Below are 17,654 nucleotides of genomic sequence, written 5' to 3' on the forward strand. Positions count from 1 at the left end.
CAATTTTAAGTGTTAAAATGGCTATAAAAAGGTATAGTGGAAAACTAAACTGGTAAAATAGTCAAACTTAAAATAATGCCATACAAACCTTATAGCAGTAACTTAAAAATAGCTGAAATGTTCCAACCTGGTCAACAACTAAGCACAATCGCACTAGCTTCTTTTATACGACTGTAGTTTTGGCGATCATTAGACCCATTATGCTCATGTTTTCGGATCATCATTTTAATTTGGGGCTCTACTTGAAAAGGTTTAAAGGCGCCAAAGTTCAGAAAATGCTTTAGTTGCACCGTAAAATTTAAATTCACACATCTACTCACCACTGCCGATGGAGGGGTGGGGGCTAAGTGTTTGAGTCCACAAAACACTTCTGGAGTTTGAGGGGTAAACAGCGTTGCAGCCAAATCCAATACAATTGAACTGTGATCACTTCTTCAAACGTAAGTAAAAAAACAAAACAAAACTACTGCTTGTGATGTAATCAAAGTGTCTGTAAGCCCGCCATTCAAATTTAACAGTCATTTACACCATGTTTTTAGCCCAACCACCCCTCAATCAGCATAATGGTGAGTAGATGAATGGATTTTTATTTCTCATTGAACTATTCCTTTAACTCATTACAAACGCTCCTCCCAGCTTTGCATCCGTAGTTGTGGGCATGTCTAACAAACACCCCACTGACATCAACTCGTAACGGACTGCATTAAAACTGAAATCTCTCCTGATATTGCTCATTTTGTGCTGTTATGTGTATTTACATTTGTTTTGGACAAGTTCATGTCTACGTAAAACATGGAAACATCTTCATTATTATCTCTTTAAAAAGCAAACTGAGAAAGAGCCCGAACAATACATTTTTATTTTCTTTTATTGATGGTTTACAATTTTTGTAGATATTTATTCAATATTGTCAATCCTTGTGGCAAACAGTGATCACTGTGTTCTGTACAGTCCGGTCCCACGATGTAGACTTAAATTTGATGGGAAAGCAGGAATGAGGCATGAGCCAGGTCAGCTTTTACATTTTGTCCAGATAGTTATCCAATGCTGGGACACCTTCCCTGAGACCCTTGCGTTTGCGTGTATCAGTGACAACAATGCCAGGCTTGGTTGCTGGATCCATTGGGTTTCCAGGGAGGATCTGCCAGTGGTCGAACACACACTGTGGGAAGGCCTGGCCACCAGTGGAAGATCGTAGGTCAGCTGTGAAACCTGGGAAAGGACAGAGCAAAATGTTTCAATGTATCCTCATCAAGTTCTTACAATACTGGCAATGGAGGTTGTATGTTAAATTAATGTAGCCACTAGTGAGTTAACAGCTGGTTGCTTTAAACCCACCCAGGGCTCAACAGTGGGAGCACTTCACTTGGCTAAAACTAAATTGAGATTAATGTGAACAATAAGATTAGTGGTACATGTACAAACAAAATTTGGCTGCAGCCTGTATGTTCTCACAATTGTTGTACTTGTCAGAGATATCAAGTGTTTTTAAGTTACAAATTCTAAATGACACATTTGTTAAATTGACCACATCTCATCACTGGCTTTCCCCCTGCAGAACGTTCCATATCACTTCAGTATTTGGATCTAGTTATTCATAATAGAGCAAGATTAGTCTATAGCTGATTTGTTTCAGTGGGTCAGACCTATGGTAAAAGACTACTCAAGTTACACAGCAAAAGTGCTGCTGTCAGTTACTGTTAAAATCAAACCACTACATCTCAAGTGAAACAACAGCAAAATACAAGATGATGTGTTGAAATGACTATAGATTATACTGTAACATAAGGCAAATACAAATATTAAAATCAGAATCAGTTCACAATACTGGTTTAAGAAGAAATGTTTTCGCTGCACTGCTCGTTTAAACAAACCCAACATACCAAATGACTCCATGACAGGCAGGTAGGCCTTGCTGACATGCATGGGTGTCCCAGTGACGGAGTACTCTTCAAACACATGACCACGCCTCTTGGTTAACACACCGTAGATTCCACCAATTGCGCTGTCAGGACACTACAGAGTGGAGAAGCGATATTAGGTTAAACAGAAAATACTCAAATATATGAAAAGTGCACAATTAATAAACAGCCCCCCTCCTGACAAAAAAAAAAGAAGATGTGCGATCAGTAAAAACTGTTGAAACTTAACCATTGGGCCTTACTAAATCCGAAAGGTGACAAACTTTGTGAGCAAATATATAAAGTAAAAAAATAATCATATGTCCAACTCTGAGATACATCAGGTAACTAGAGGAAACCAGACTATACATCCAGAAGAACTTACCTGGATCTCTACCAGATAGATTGGCTCCATGATTCTAGGCTCAGCTGTGAGCGCAGAAGCGTACATAGCTCTGCGGGCTGTGGGAATAATTTGACCACCACCACGGTGAATGGCATCTGTGTGCAGGGTCACATCATGGACGTCAAAGCGAACAGCACGCATGTTCTCTTCGCAGAGGACACCCTAAAGAGAAAATAAATAGTTGAAGTATATGCACTGACCTCTTGTTAGAATAATCGCACACATCTCTTCCTAAACTAATAAATACAAGACACTGACAGCGAATTCTAATGGCCCCCTTACCTCCTTGACAGCCCACTGGAAGCCAGCAACAACACTATCCTTGATCTCATTAAGGTACTGCACTCCCTTGGTCACGTCCACCAGCATGTTGGGGCCAGTTCCATCAGGTCCAAAGCACCAAATCTTTCTAGCCTCTCCGGCATCCCACTCAAACTTTTCAACAAGTTGACGAGCACGGGCCTTGGCCTCCTGACGCATGGTAATATCGCCCTTATCCATATCCTCTGCTAGGCCCTCTTCAAAGGGACGGGCCTTCATGAACAGACGGTTGTGCTTGTTAGGCGACTTTGCCAGACACAAGACAGATGATGGGGTGCTGACTGTCTCCCTGTAGGACACCACTGGGTCAGATTTCTAAAAAAGAAAGAAGAAAATTGCAATATAGAAAAGTCAACCTTTAGGGACAATATCAAAATTGAAAATGGCATATTTGATCTTTATGAATTGCAAAATCATTAAAGAAAAAAATAATAACTCAAGTTAACTTAAATTTTGGACTAAATCACCTTGATTGGGATGCAAGCATGATCCTCCTCCAGATCCTTCAAACAGATCTCCAGATGCAGCTCTCCAGCTCCAGCAATGATATGTTCTCCAGACTCTTCAATGATGCACTGCACCATAGGGTCAGACTTGGACAGACGCTTCAAACCCTCCACCAGCTTGGGCAGGTCAGCAGGGTTTTTTGCCTCCACAGCAACTCTCACCACAGGGCTGACACTGAACTTCATCACTTTCAAGTTGTGTGCATGCTCAAAGGTGGTGATTGTTCCCGTCTTGACAAGATACTGGTCCACTCCGACCAGACCCACAATGTTACCGCATGGTACATCTTCAATGGCCTCAGTGTAACGGCCCATCATCAAAATTGTCCTGGCAAAGAGAAAGTTGGACAATTCTAATGTGCCCAATACTTGATTAATTCATCTCACAGCTAGGCTCCAAACCCATTTCAAATAATAACTAATTAACATACAAGAAGTTGATACCAACCTCTGAATTGGCTTTACGTAAAGGTCGTCCTTCTTTCCAGGGATGTAGTTTGGTCCCATGATGCGCACTTTCAGGCCAGTGGAGACACACCCAGAGAACACACGTCCAAAGGCGTAGAAGCGACCCTTATCATTGGTGGGGACCATCTTTGAGATATACATCATCAAAGGGCCATTGGGGTCACAGTTCTTGATAGCTGGGTAAACAAATAAGTCAGACATTTAGACCAGGATCTAAAGACAATTGTTAAAATGAAAAATAAATAAACTTCATACCGGTGGCAGCCTCATCATCACCAGGGCCTTCATAGAGCATATCGCAACGGTACCTCTGGGCAACGACCGGGGAAGGCAGGTGGATGGTGATCATTTGCAGAAGTGCTTCTCCAGCCGGAAGCCAGCGACGCATGACAGCCTTCAGGAGAGGCTTGCCCTCCTTGTCTTTGTCCTCATTATCCAACTTGATGTCCAGCTTCTGGATCAGCTTGGCAGTTTCCTCTTTGTTAAATTCCATGATGGCCTTGAACACCTAAATAAGGAAGTTGATTGCAATTATGAATGAAAACCAACATAGCCTACCAAATATGATAAAGAAAACCATAGAATGGTCCCTGCTCAGAGTGAAGGTCATCATCAATGTTTAGTCAGGTCAAAGTGAAGAATATTCGAATCATCACTTGCAGGCAAAATTAACTATTGTTTATGGTAAATAGTATCTCTAGTTACCTTGAAGATGGGGTCCAACACAAGAGCAACAAAGGTGCGGGGGAGGTTTTTGCCATCGGCTGTAACACCAGACTTCAAGAACTTTCCAGTACTACTATCAAAGAACCTAAAACAAAACAAGAGGTTTAAGATTTACCAATAAAAACAGGCCAGAATCAACTACATCGATAACAGAAGCAAATTCTGAAATTTAAGATTGTCTGAGATTCAAACAAAAAGATAAACATTTCAGAGAAGCCACTTTTGCACACTACAGCCCATCTACTAAGTGTTTGTGTCACTGTTGGCTACGGTCTCTATTCAAATGCAATTTGTAAGGCAGTCAAGCGCCGTTTAGACTCACCTGTCACCCCACAGTTTCTTCATCATGTCCTCCACCTTCTTGCAATGCTCTTCTGGTGTCATCTCGGTGTTGCCCTTTGCAGCAAACTTGGCTACATACATCTCAGCAAACTGCTTCAGGGTGAAAGCCCAGCCATGGAGTCCAGAGCCAAAGCCAACAGTACCTATTGGTGGATCAATCTTGGAGAAGCGACAGACCATTCATCACTATATGCCAAAAGGGGGGATATTACGATTTGGGAGATAAAAATCGCTATTTCGAAGATAGTGCTCAAGGTAAACTACGTGTGTGCAACTACAATTATACCACTGAGTATTGTACTTTAGATAAAAAGTTGTGACTGCCACTCACCTGGATGCTGCCCATAGGACCATCATCTTCTCCATAAGTGGCGATGATGACGTTCACAGTCTCACAAATACGCTGGAAAGTCTGGTAGAGATCTTCTGGTTCAATCTGCAACTCCAACAAGGCACGGTCCATCTTGTTCATCATCAGGACTGGCTTGATGCGCTCGCAAATGGCCTGACGGAGCACAGTCTCAGTTTGCACACAAACACCTGGCAGGGATACAGAGATTAAATTAAATGAACCATGGGGAAGGCAGCATCAAGTTGTGAATCTAATTTAAAACAAGTAGTCAATGGTGTAATAAAAACAAATCATGGTAACAGCATATTTTCATGAAATACAAAATTATGGTAAGAAAAAAAATCTGCACTCCCAATTCAGAAGACAGTCTTATTAGCAAGCTGCCAGTACTTGTTTTTTGTAGCCACTTTTTAGAGATGAAGTAAATCTTACTGTCTCTACTTAAATACAACTTTAAGAAGCTGTAAGTGGAACGCTTCCTTTTTAAAATTGTCAGTCTGTGTTCTTGATTTTCCACTTTTATACATTTAATTGCAAGTTCAGAAGCAAGAGCTTACACAATCTACTGAAGATTTGGACTTGTTCTTACCAGAGACGCAATCCACAACAACCAAGGCTCCATCAGTCACTCGGAGAGCTGCAGTCACTTCAGAGGAGAAGTCAACGTGTCCTGGTGAGTCAATCAAGTTGATCAAGAAGCCAGCACCATCCTTGCTATTCTTAATGAAGGCCAGGTCATTGACACCCAACTCGTAGTACATGGAGATGGCGCTGCAAGTTAGGGCAAAACCAGATGTCAAGATTTACTGCCTAAACCAATCCAACTGGTTTTAAAACTAAATCAAAGTCACATTTAAGACCAGCTTTTTTAAAAAATCCTACTATACAGAGCCCTAACAATTCTCAACATAAGATAAGTCCTTTATTAGTCCCAAAATGGGGAAATTTGCCACGTTACAGCAGCAAAGAGATCAAATAATTAGGTGCTCAATGAAGTGTAATATTGCAAAATTAAACAACATTGTGAGTAAGTAAACTGGTTGGCCATGTGGAAGTGTGATCTGAGTTAACGATGTTTAAAAATTGAAGCAGGAAAAAAAAGAATCTGAAAAGTTCACTTGTCTGTCCAGCTAAGACTGGCAGGTACCTAGAGAAACAAAAGCCTCTTTTTTTTAACAGATATTGCTATATTGTCATTGAGAAGAGCTTTTGTGATCAGTCCATTTCCACTTAAGCCTTAACCCTACTCTGCATAAAATAAAAAGCTGCAATGAGAGTTTTCAAATTGTGTGCCAGTATTATGAGTCAGACGTGATGTGGCAATACAGCAGTAGGGTCTGTCCTGCACTTGTATCCCTATCCAATAGATTTCCATCAGGCTCCAACAACCTCTATTGCCAGATCTATGCAAAAAACAGCAGACTTTAATAAATAAAAAATACAATAGTGGGAAATAAAGCTACTTACGTAGATTTGATGGTAATGCAACGTTCCTGCTCATCCTTGCGCGTGTCTGTAAAACGGGCCTCTCCAGCACGGTTTGATGCAATGATGCCCGCCTTCGATACCAGGGAGTCTGTCAGAGTTGACTTTCCATGGTCGACGTGCGCAATCACAGACATGTTACGGATGTTGGCCTTTTTGTCCATGATGGCACGGATCTGCTCTATAGTGAAGTTAACCTGAGGGGACAAAGTCAAGTTGAACAGTCACACCGCTGCTTTACAGCCTGTCATGCAGCAGTCATCGTAATCTGTGAATAGTTAATTCGGTCGACAATCCCAATCGTATTTGATGGAGATGTAATGTTATCCAAGGAATTTATGAAGCTTAGATGTGCAAATCGGGAGAATTTACTGGCAGTGCCACCTACCAACGGATTCATTAACCAAAGGGTGTCCCCTCACATAACTTCTGGTGTTACTAATGGACTCAGCTAATCTACTTGTCTCGAATTCACGGTTGTCTAGTTAAATTGGATGACAGCGTCATAGGTGAATGACGAGAAACAATTTCCAACAGTGGCTGCACCCTTGCATATCAAAAATGGCTGCCGGTTCAACATTCATGGTTCTGCTCTTCTACTCTGGGCGTCCGCCATGGCCACAGCTGTAATGCTATTGTTGTCTGCGTTTCACAGCGAATTTTGAACTAGCCTCAGTCAGTATGTATGCGGACATAAGGTGGATAGCAATGATGTCATCCATTTTAACAACCAAGTACGCCATTGACGTATCCTAAAATGTGATCAGACCACCACCACCCGGCATGTGACGGCATGAATAGGCCACGTGTACAGAATAGACAACATGCTAAACGCTAACATTAGCTTGACAGCTAAACTAGCCTTGCGCGCCAGGCCACGAAATGCCGGCAAATGATTCCTCGGAAACCGCTACAAGTTTAAAACCCAGATAACCGTTAGAGGTGCTCGCTCCCCCGCTTCAAATTACGCATCTAAAAAATGTTTTTATTAAAACGTCACTTGTGCATTTCAGCAGCTAACGGAGCAAAAGCCGCTACTGTCGATGTTCACCAAAAACGCCATGTCATCCGACGTTAGCCATGTAAACCTCCCTTCACTCAATTCTCTGATCAACAGCTTCACTTTGACACTGAAGAGAAACGAGTTGAGCTTGTTTCTGGACTCGTTGCGGCCTTTGGCGGTGCCAGCGGCACAGATGACAAAATGGTTGCCATTTTCACCAAAGGCATGTTCACAGTATATACGTGTAAGCAGCGCACCATCCATGAATACCGTGATCTCTAAACCACTGGCATGACTTTGCGTTCAAAAACTACTCTGAGAAATGTTAGAAACTTACCATTTTGACGGATGGTTTCGGATACGCTCGGTCAGTAAATTTTACGCTGCCCACCACACGATGGCTTAGGCAGGGAAGAGGCAGCTGATGTAAGGAAACAGCGGTTTATAGGCCCTGCGTCACCCGCCTGCGTCACCGGCCTACGTCAGCCACCTACGTAAGCACGTACTGACGGAACCCCAGAGGCTCACGGGTGATTCCCGCCACTGATGCGCAGAGACCTAGAAGGGTCCAGTCATCATCATCATCATTATCATTATCATTATCATTATCATCATGTTCTTGTTCTTGTTCTTGTTCTTGTTCTTTTTCTTTTTCTTCTTGTTCTTGTTCTTCTTGTAATATAAAGTCCAGTGTCCACATGCAGCCGCAGCACAAACGTGAAGGAAGTTCAACTTTCAAAGTTTGGTTCGTGAGCTGGGTTGAGTCACAGAAGAGAACCGCGCACTAAATGATGACGACGCAGTAGATAGGGGTGAAGTGTGGATTTTCCTTTCTGGGTGAACTATCCCTTTAATGATTGTTCTTTTTCTTTTCTTCCAGCAGATGGCGCCCCAACTTCATAACCAGCCACTCCAACTTCCAACACACTGCTGGTCCCATAATGCACAAGTGATGCTCAACTGTGGATTTATTTTTGCTTCAAGAAAATATGCTACAAGATACAGTTGAGAATAACCTCAGCAGATGAAAAGATAGTTGTATCTAATTAAATATCTGATAGTTAACACTAGTGCGTTTTTTTTAGAAGAAGGTTGTGAAATTCACAAAAGAATGCATTTCCCTTGGTCTGTGTGAGTAATTTCTTTATTCAGTGATTGGAGGCTGCAAATTATGAGACTTGGATTACATAATCTCTTATTGTTGACAACAGTCAGGGTTACATATGAATACTGAATAAAAACTGCGTAATTGTCACAGATTTGTCCTTGTCCAAAAGGGTTTTGTGGACTGACACGCAAACTCGCAAACCTATAAACGTGGGGCGCAGAGCTGAAGTGGTCCGTGAGAGAGGAGGAAGAGACAACAGTGACCAGAGATGAAGGGGAATCCATCTCTATCTGCACTCCATGCTGAAGCATTCTTTCTTCAAAGGCAACAGTCAGTTTGATAGCTTGTGGGGAGATGATGGATACTCTGATAGATTGACAGTAATGTGACGAATCTTATGGGTTGCTCTAGTGCCACAAAAAGCTGAAAATTATCCCATGATTCATATTCTTAGAGGAAACTGGGGCCAGAGAGGGGCATGTAGAGGACACGGAGTTAGAAAACAATTAGGCCTATAACACGGACACAGACACACACACTCAAAAACACTCTACCTAGTACGCAGAGTTAATTTGACATTGTTAATTACCCGTTTGAAAAGGAAGTTGACTGTGTAACTCATTTAACGCCATCGCACCTGATGTGCTTGTCAAGCTGTAGCTCCCAGCATGCAGTCGGACCCGAAAACAGTCACGCACAGATGATTGGCGGGCACAGACGGCAGACAGTTCAGCCTGAGTAATTGACTATAGATTAAAATGACACAGAAGTTTTAGAGGGGGTATGATTTCTCTGCCACAAGAGCAACCTCCGTGCATGCGTCATGTAAATATTCAAAGCTGTTTTGCTTTCTCTGAGTAGTCCATGTTCCCCTGGTACTTTGTTTGACAGAGAGAGACAGTAGTCTGACACAGCATGTCCACAGTCTAAACCTCAGAGAAATGAAAGTCTTAAACATGTGTAATTCATCCACAGTCTGCCCCGCTCCACAGTCTCTCACTTGCCTGCCCTCATTTATTTTTCATCTGAGAGTCTGACCATCACATACAGACATCATTTGTCTTTATTATTGAGATGAAGTGCTTAGAAGAAATCATCTCATATTCAATTAGCTTATAGTCTGAAATTGAACTCCCATTTTCACCAGTCAAAAGGCTTATTGTTGAGAAAAGGCAAAACCAGTATCATATTTCAATGTCAAGTCACAACTTTGTTGGATTGAATTGCTTTAGAGCCCAAATACATAAAAAATGCATTTGCACTATCTGGACTATAAATGTAGCTCAGATGCCGAACACAAGCTGAGTCGATTCCCTGGAGCCTTTCCAAGGTATCATTATGGCAAACAGCGAATACATGTTATAAATAAGAAATGACGCAAATAAACAGAATCTGTCATCGAATGACAGGTAACCCACGGTTATACGTCTGTTATCAAATATGAGGAATTTCCTTCCAGTTTTCAGTAGCTCTGAACACTGACAGCAACAAGAACAGATATACAGGGGACATGCATGTGGATGAACGGACGGACACACACACACGTACACATTTGCGCATCTATCCTTTTTAGGATACTGCATTGACTTCCATTCATTGTGGATAGTGAACTGAGACCAGCTTATTGATCCACTCCTTCATTAACCTTAAAACCAACAATGTTATTTTTGCTCGCGCGACATAATTCTTCATTACGAACCTTCAATTGAAAAAGATAGAAAACATCTTCAGATTCATTAAACAGCAGAGTTGCAGAGCCGAGTCATTAATAGTTTTTAATAATATCTTCTAACACTGTGCGTGTATCATCAAGTACAAGTGTGTGTAAAATCGCTGCAGTGAACGTGACTGTGCCATCAGGCGCACAGAGTGCATAGAGTGGACTGGAGATCACTTACAAATCTAATAAATTCCATTAAAGTAATCCCAGTGTCCTCCAGGTCCTGCTCCAACAAGTGTGTCAGCCAAGTCGCCCGATTCATAGTTTCGTCACACGCCTAGTGTCAGATGGGATAAGCTGCAAAGGATAGGTGGAGATGGAAGATTTCTACTCTTTATCAACTGATAATTTAAGTTAATACCCATTGTATTCAGAGCAGTACTTTGCAGTACACGCAATGCATGTTGTCTTTCAGGTTGTTGACACAGGATCCATATAAAAAGTGTTAAAAAAAAGTATATTGCTTCAGGAATCTGCTGAATTAAATGTACCTATACTTGTACTAAGAATATATTCATTGCATAGCATAAGTCATTGTTGATAAAACTTCTTTTATCTTAACTTATCCAGGTACATTTTTTCGAGATGAGTAGCCTTCATTCTGCTGGGCTCACAGTGTCAGCTCTATTCAATCAATTAAAAAAATTGGCTTAGAGTTTTAACAGGTAAGAAGCAGTAAGGCAGAAAACATAAAAAATGAATCACAAATAGAATCCCAAACAGCAAAACTGAAAAGCTCGGAAATGCAGTGATGTGAAGCGACGAATGGTGTGTGGGGGGGGAGCACTGAGATACTTGCAACAACAAGGTTGGCTGGTGGAAAATCCCATTGTACATTTTAAATGTTTATTTTAAACTTTAAGGATAAAACGCAAATTGAATGACAATGTTTAAATGTACAAATAAACTTGTTTGCTGCAGTTTGTGCTGTGATGTGCCGCTCTGCTCTTATCCAAATATTTCCCCACAACAACTCACATAAAAAAAAAAATGAATTCATCAGAAATATTCAGGAGGAACGCAAAAAAAAGTGATTGTTTAAACCAGTCTGTGAAAATGCTGTCACATATATACCTGTCTGTCATTATCCTTATGATAATTCAGATATTTTTGATAAGAATAAGGAGTAGAATCTCCTCAGAGAGAAGGCTGCTCTCACTGCTCTCATCTCTCCGGCCATTTTTCTTCCTGTCAATGCCACAAGCCCAATGCATGATGGTATATATTGCTTGATAATGACCATCAGTTGTACAGTATTTGTCCCATTACACTGTGGTAGTCCAATATAAAGGTTATGAAAAGTTTCACTCAACATTCAGGGCGAACTCACTTTATAGTGGACTATGTAGCGATTCATGTGGAGTCAGAGTTATTGTAAAATTAAGTTCCTGTCCGGGATAATTTGCATAAACATCATCTGAACTCGGATCAACAAATCGGAAAGTTGGCTAAATGTTGTTACACAAATTGTCAAGTTGCTTACTTGATCATCATTATAATGTAGATATTGGAAAGAGGCGTCAATGTGTTGTTTAAACGCTCTAAACACATGGATACAACAGCACTTTCTCCCGCATTCCAACTTCAAATCCCATGAACACAACAAAGTCAGGAAATGGGACCTAAATTTAAAAGTCAAACAGAAAATAGTGACCTCAAAGTTCAAACAACTGAGATAAGAATCCAAATCCAAAAACCAAATGGAAAGTAAAAGGCCAAAGTCTGTAGATCCAAACAGCCAAATATACAAGACCAAAGTCCAAACCTAATAAAATTCTTCAAATTCAAAAATGAGTACAACAAAAGATATTTAGAGCGATACATCAAATGTCCCTAATAAAACACCATCAGATGTCTTAAGACGAATCAAAAGTCCTTCCAAGTTTCATAACAGGGGCAGAATCAAAGCACTCCTGATCACAAGCTGTCCCAACCTGGTACATGTAAGTTAAAAACATGAGTTGTATGTTGATTTAGACTCAAAACCTTAGCTGAAAACACTCTGCGCTGAAAACACTCTGCGCTGAAAACACTCTGCGGCGTGTCATATGACTCATGTCAAGTGTCGCCCCCAGCATCAATATAGAGCAGCGCAAGTGTTTGATAATAGTATTTATAGGCCCAAAGTAAGCCTATTTCTGCAGCCTCGCACAATGGCATATTTACTGCAGCTTCATGATGTGGCGGAACTTGCCCTGAGGGGGGGGAGCGCATCTTCCAGGACCATACCAAACATGCAGGTACTCTCCATTTTGGGCTCAAACTGTTTGAACACTTAACCAATGGTGACCTTTTAATTCAGAGAGTGATAAAGTGATTATTCACACGGCCACAAGAGGATGCTTGACAGGAAAATGTAATAATGGACTTTTTTAGAAATTTTGAACAACAATGCTCGCAGAGGAGTATTCCTGACTATGACAACACCCTTGGTATTTCGGGAAAGATAATTGTGTGTGATTATGTGCGGTTGTCTTGCAGCTGACATTTAAGAAAACAGCTCAATCATGTCATGTCACTGTCGTCAAACTGTTTGTCTCTGATACCAACTGAAATTATATTCAGAGTGCAGCCAAAATGACACATCTATGTGAGCTTTGACTGCAGGAATTGATGAAGCTTCTCTGGTGAGCAAAGTAACTGCACCAAAGAGGTTATGTTTTCACCCCGGTCTGTTTGTTTGTCAGCAGGATAATGCGAAAACTGCATGAGTGATCTCCAGGAAACTTGGTGGAAGGATGTGGTATGGGTTAGGGAAGAACCCATTACATGTTGGTGTAAATTAGGATCAAAGGGCAGGTCCAGGTTTTTTTCATCGCATTTTCACAGATTTGCCAGGGAATAATAAACATGGATCTTGATAACAAAGGTCAGCAACATTAAGGGAAGTGATATCTTTGAGTGTGTGAAATTTGGTGGAGCTGGATTGAATTTAAGGAGTGTCATTCTATTGTGTTTGATTGTCAGCGGGATTACGCAACAAACCTTGGTGGAAGGACGGGACATGGACCAACACATATTAAATGTGGGCACAGATTCCATAAAAGGAGGTAATCATTCAATTTTTATAATTTTCACTCATTTCCAGGGGTATAAATCGTGGATCTTGATGAAAAAAACAGGCATAAGTGGCTCAAAACAAGAGTCGGGATTGAGTGCATATAAATAAAGTTTTTTAGGGGGGGTAGGTTTTTTTCAGCTGCTGTACAGTAACAATAAGGGATTCTAACCTGTAACTACCACAAATGTGCAGCTGAGATCACGTGGATTCAGTCAACAGTTCACATGTATCTTTAATAGTTTTAGAATGAACAATGACAGATTTGGAGGGTAATTTAGGGGGGAGCTGTTGGGCCTTGTTGGTGGTATGCACTCCACTGAGTGTCATTCTAGTTTAGACTGTGAACAGTGCTGCAGTCAAGACCCCATGAAAGTCACTCAGTGAATAGCACCCAGAAGAACGCAAGGCCCAACAGTCCCCTGAATATGTGGGATTTTTTTTTATCTCGATCCATGAATTGTTTCGTGGGAAATTGGTAAAAAAAGAAAAGAAAACGATCATAAAACATTTTCTGGATCCATCCCCTGATCTGTGTCTGCACCAAAATGGGTTATTTCTTGACCCATACCACATCCTTCCACCAAGTTTCAAGGAAAGCCATTTTTTCCCCTGTTTTGTCAAATGTGTTTCAAATTTTAAAATAAAAAAACATGTGTTTGAATCCTCTTCTACAAATGCCTTAAAAGTAAGACTATGACATGGTGGCTTACTTGAGCAGGGGTTGGGGCACAGTCTGAGTTTTCAGTCTCACAAAGAAGCTTTCCTTTATAGACTTGGGTGACTTTCGGCCGATATAATCTGTCATGCTCCAGTCTCGTCGCTGTTAAATCTCAAAGGGGCAGGACTATTTCAGTCTCATCTCTCCTTTCACACTCCCTGAATAAAGCCCCTGTCAGGTAGCACTGTGGCCGACGTGTCTTAATGTTCACCTGTGTGGATTTTTGACCAAACAGGTTAATAAACAGGTATTTGCTGTGCGGAGGACAGAACACACAGAGAATGTCTGCTACCCAGTACATTAATCACCATTTCTACATAAGCAAACACACCATACTCAATGGCATGATAACATGAAAGATCTGAGGAAAATGTTCAATGGGAAGTTCTGGAGTTAAAAGAGGCATCTTGTTTCTATGATTTCTGTGCAGATTTATAGATGTGAACATCATGGATGAGGACTTTCTTTGGCAGTGTGAGTTAAACAGAATCTAAAAAGATGTGTTTCATGTCTGTGCTCAGTTTTGACTGCGTTATGAGGCGATAAACCCATAATCTTGGTAATCTCTCCTGGATGTAAACACAGCACAGACCAATAACAACACCCCAGAACTGAGAGAAAGGACATATTATCATACAAATGAAAGTTCATATTTGATATTGCTTCATCTCATTCATAGTCTATCTGCAGTACTACACAGTTTAGAATGATGAAACTGTACAAGGGGGTGTTTATCTCCATGAAGTTCCTCCGCCTGCTGAGACTACAGAGTTTTCAACAGGGAGTTGAGTGTTTGACTTGTGATTTCTGTATCTTGCCTTAAACGTCAATACCTAAAGGTTTCTTTCTACCTTTCACAACTCCTTTGCTACACTGGAGCCTGAAATCAAGTTATTCTTTATCATTATCTTAAAGTTATGACTGTCAGGCTTGTTTGCAATTTAAGCCATTTTCAGACATAAACTCCAGAAAATGAAAATAGAAAATAGTTTTACTGTCACATATGAAGAATGCACAAAGAGATTCCCCAGGTCAGAATAGCAGGAAAATGTCACATTTCAGGTGAGGGGTGATACCTGTATAGAGCGTGCAGGAGGCACCACATATACAATTCCACTACGTGTTTTTGAGTATTGACTCTGGCGTCTGCTCTTATCACCAAAAGCTTTTGAATCTTTTTGTCTTTCCAAGATGACATTTTCGTCTGCGTCTTGAACGAGTATGACACCTCTTGTCTTTTCCTGAAATACTCGTATTCCTTTTGGGGCATGTGTTAGAAACATCATCAACATGCTCGTTCGCTTGTGCTGCATTTTCTGGAAATCCTGACGTATTCTCACATGGACTCACTCTGACATTTTCCGGACATTTTACTCTGAGGCTGGCAGGAGAAGTTCCAGAAAATGTCCAGAGTAAATGACTTAAACATTTTCATTCTCACATACAGCCCCTCCGGAAAAAAATTCAAGCAAATGCCCAGGGTTCAGTAGATGTCTGGAAGAAGCTTGCCAGCTTTTCTGCTCAGTACAAACACATAATAACATAAGTGAGACTATGACCATTTATGTCTGCTTTGTTCCATTAGTTGTCAGTTGGACCTGTTAAAATAAGAGGGGGACAAAGAGAGAGACGCACAGGATTAGACAAAAGAGAGAGGAACCAAAAGAGAGCTAAAGGAGAGGAGGGGAGTGAAAGCAGGGAGAAGGTGTGGGAGAATATAACTGAAGTTGGTACAAAACTAAAGCTGTGCAGATAATCGCAGTAAGTGTGGTGAGAGAGGGGAAACACACTGTTGATTGTAAAGGAAATAGCAGCAGGTAGGAGTTGTTGACGCCTCTTGTTTGTGGACAATAAATTACCAAATGCAAACAAACGTAAAAAGGCAGTGACATTTTGAAAACAGGCCCAAAATACCAAACTGACCCAGTTCTGGCAGCACCCTCTAAACTCTATCAGACAGGGAGCCAGCAGAAAGGCTTCATTCAAACTAAGCATAGATAGCTACATTCACATTCACTCTGTCTTTTGGAAATCATAATAAGCTGCCATCTGCTGACGTCTAATATAGCATGTTTAATAATGATCAGCCAACCAACCACCGTCTGCCATTCAGAGATGTCCCCCATCCTCTCCTGTCCCTCCATGTCCTCAGATACTGCTGCTATAGACCTGGCTGTCTCACATACAAACCCTGGCTGAGACAGCTGCCTGTGCCAGTGGTTCAAACGGCTCAGGGCGACCGTGGTCTGACCATCAGGCAACTCCAGAGGCAAGAAGCCCTCTGTTGCATACAATATTTGTCGCTAAAGTGCTGCACAGTCATAGACAACCTGGATAACTTAACTTCAGAACGCTAATTGGTATGTTGTATTTGTGTGTGCTTACGATGTGTGTGTGCATTCTTTTTTAATTTCCTCGGAGAGACACTTCACCCACAACTTTGAGGTGAAGTTGCACATCAATGAGCAGGAGCTGAGCAGCTCTGGGTATTGCATTGAATGGCAGTGGCACTTATTTTATGTGGCAGGCTCCATAAGCCAGTTTGGGTTCATCTATGTGGCCAGGATGTGGCTTATTGGAGTGACGGGTTCCCACACAGAACTGAAAGCAGCTGACATGCTGACTTTAAGCCAGCATTTGTCAAGACTGAAAGGGGCTTCGATGTCATGCTTTGCTGTGTCAGTTGACAGCAAACCTGCTTCACCCATCACATTTCACTGACCTGGATTTCTAAAGGTCTTCATGCTTGTATTCACTCTTTACACTGACATAAGGGGTGGCTGGTGCTGTGGCATCCCATATTTTCTATATCTTTCCATGCACCCTGGAGGACGTTTCAAAGTTAATTGCCATTGGGATATTATTTATTTATTAATAGCATTTGTGTTTCGTCCATGTTGTTGTGCTTTATTACATCTACAGGGAGCATACCCACGTGTGCAACTGGTCTGCCAAGTTAGACTGGCTTTCCATTTCAATTTGCAGTATCTGGTCAAACCCATGAGATTTCTGACTGGGAGATTTACAGGGAACTTTCTGAAAAGGACAAATGAATCTGCTTCTAGTTCTGGTATCACACTGGCTCTCTGTAACTGCACAAATGGAATAAATAAAGCGGTTCCATCGCATCTCTTACAAACAGTCTGATAAAATGATTGTGCTGCTTTGACCAAGTACGGATTAAAACAAACAGGATGTTTTTCCATTCTGCATGGAAGGATATCTTCTTGGTATCTTTTTTCATACACATAACGTTTTATATCTACAAACAAAATAGCAACAAACAAGTTGATTGATTGTCTGTATTTGAGTCAATTTATTCAAAGATTTTGAAAGAATATAGTATATCTGTGCCATCTTCCCTTTGGAGATAAAAATGCAAGCAGGGCTGTTTTTGCTTGGACTGTGCTCTGTGGGCCGTGACTCTCCCTGAACAGTTTGACTGCAAAGCTTCTTCTGTCAGTGAGATGCTGCATTTTGCTTCAACAGAAAATAACTGTATAGCAGTGGTACAGAGACATAAAAGAGGTTGTATAC

General features: G+C 41.2%; 1 protein-coding gene across 1 annotated transcript; it reads right to left on the reverse strand.

The window, feature by feature from the left end:
- Positions 1-850: 850 nt before the first annotated feature.
- Positions 851-8,004, reverse strand: LOC124854679 (elongation factor 2-like). Its single transcript, XM_047342889.1, has 13 exons — positions 7,848-8,004; positions 6,490-6,704; positions 5,612-5,793; positions 5,002-5,210; positions 4,651-4,829; positions 4,308-4,413; positions 3,858-4,110; positions 3,583-3,778; positions 3,096-3,462; positions 2,590-2,943; positions 2,287-2,469; positions 1,884-2,016; positions 851-1,212 (listed from the first exon to the last, which is right to left on the reverse strand). Exons 1-13 carry the CDS (start codon positions 7,848-7,850, stop codon positions 1,019-1,021), a joined length of 2,574 nt encoding a protein of 857 aa, XP_047198845.1. The 5' UTR covers positions 7,851-8,004; the 3' UTR covers positions 851-1,018.
- Positions 8,005-17,654: the final 9,650 nt, after the last annotated feature.

The sequence above is a fragment of the Hippoglossus stenolepis genome, chromosome 14 (assembly GCF_022539355.2).
Source record: "Hippoglossus stenolepis isolate QCI-W04-F060 chromosome 14, HSTE1.2, whole genome shotgun sequence".
NCBI lineage: Eukaryota > Metazoa > Chordata > Actinopteri > Pleuronectiformes > Pleuronectidae > Hippoglossus > Hippoglossus stenolepis.

What these genes read in the sequence shown, in the direction of transcription:
- LOC124854679 (XM_047342889.1), bottom strand. An exon ending in TGCATTACCATCAAATCTAC is followed by an intron (nt 5,794 to 6,489) that starts GTAAGTAGCTTT and finishes CCTAACTTGCAG; the next exon opens with CGCCATCTCCATGTACTACG. An exon ending in TACGTAAAGCCAATTCAGAG is followed by an intron (nt 3,463 to 3,582) that starts GTTGGTATCAAC and finishes TCTCTTTGCCAG; the next exon opens with GACAATTTTGATGATGGGCC.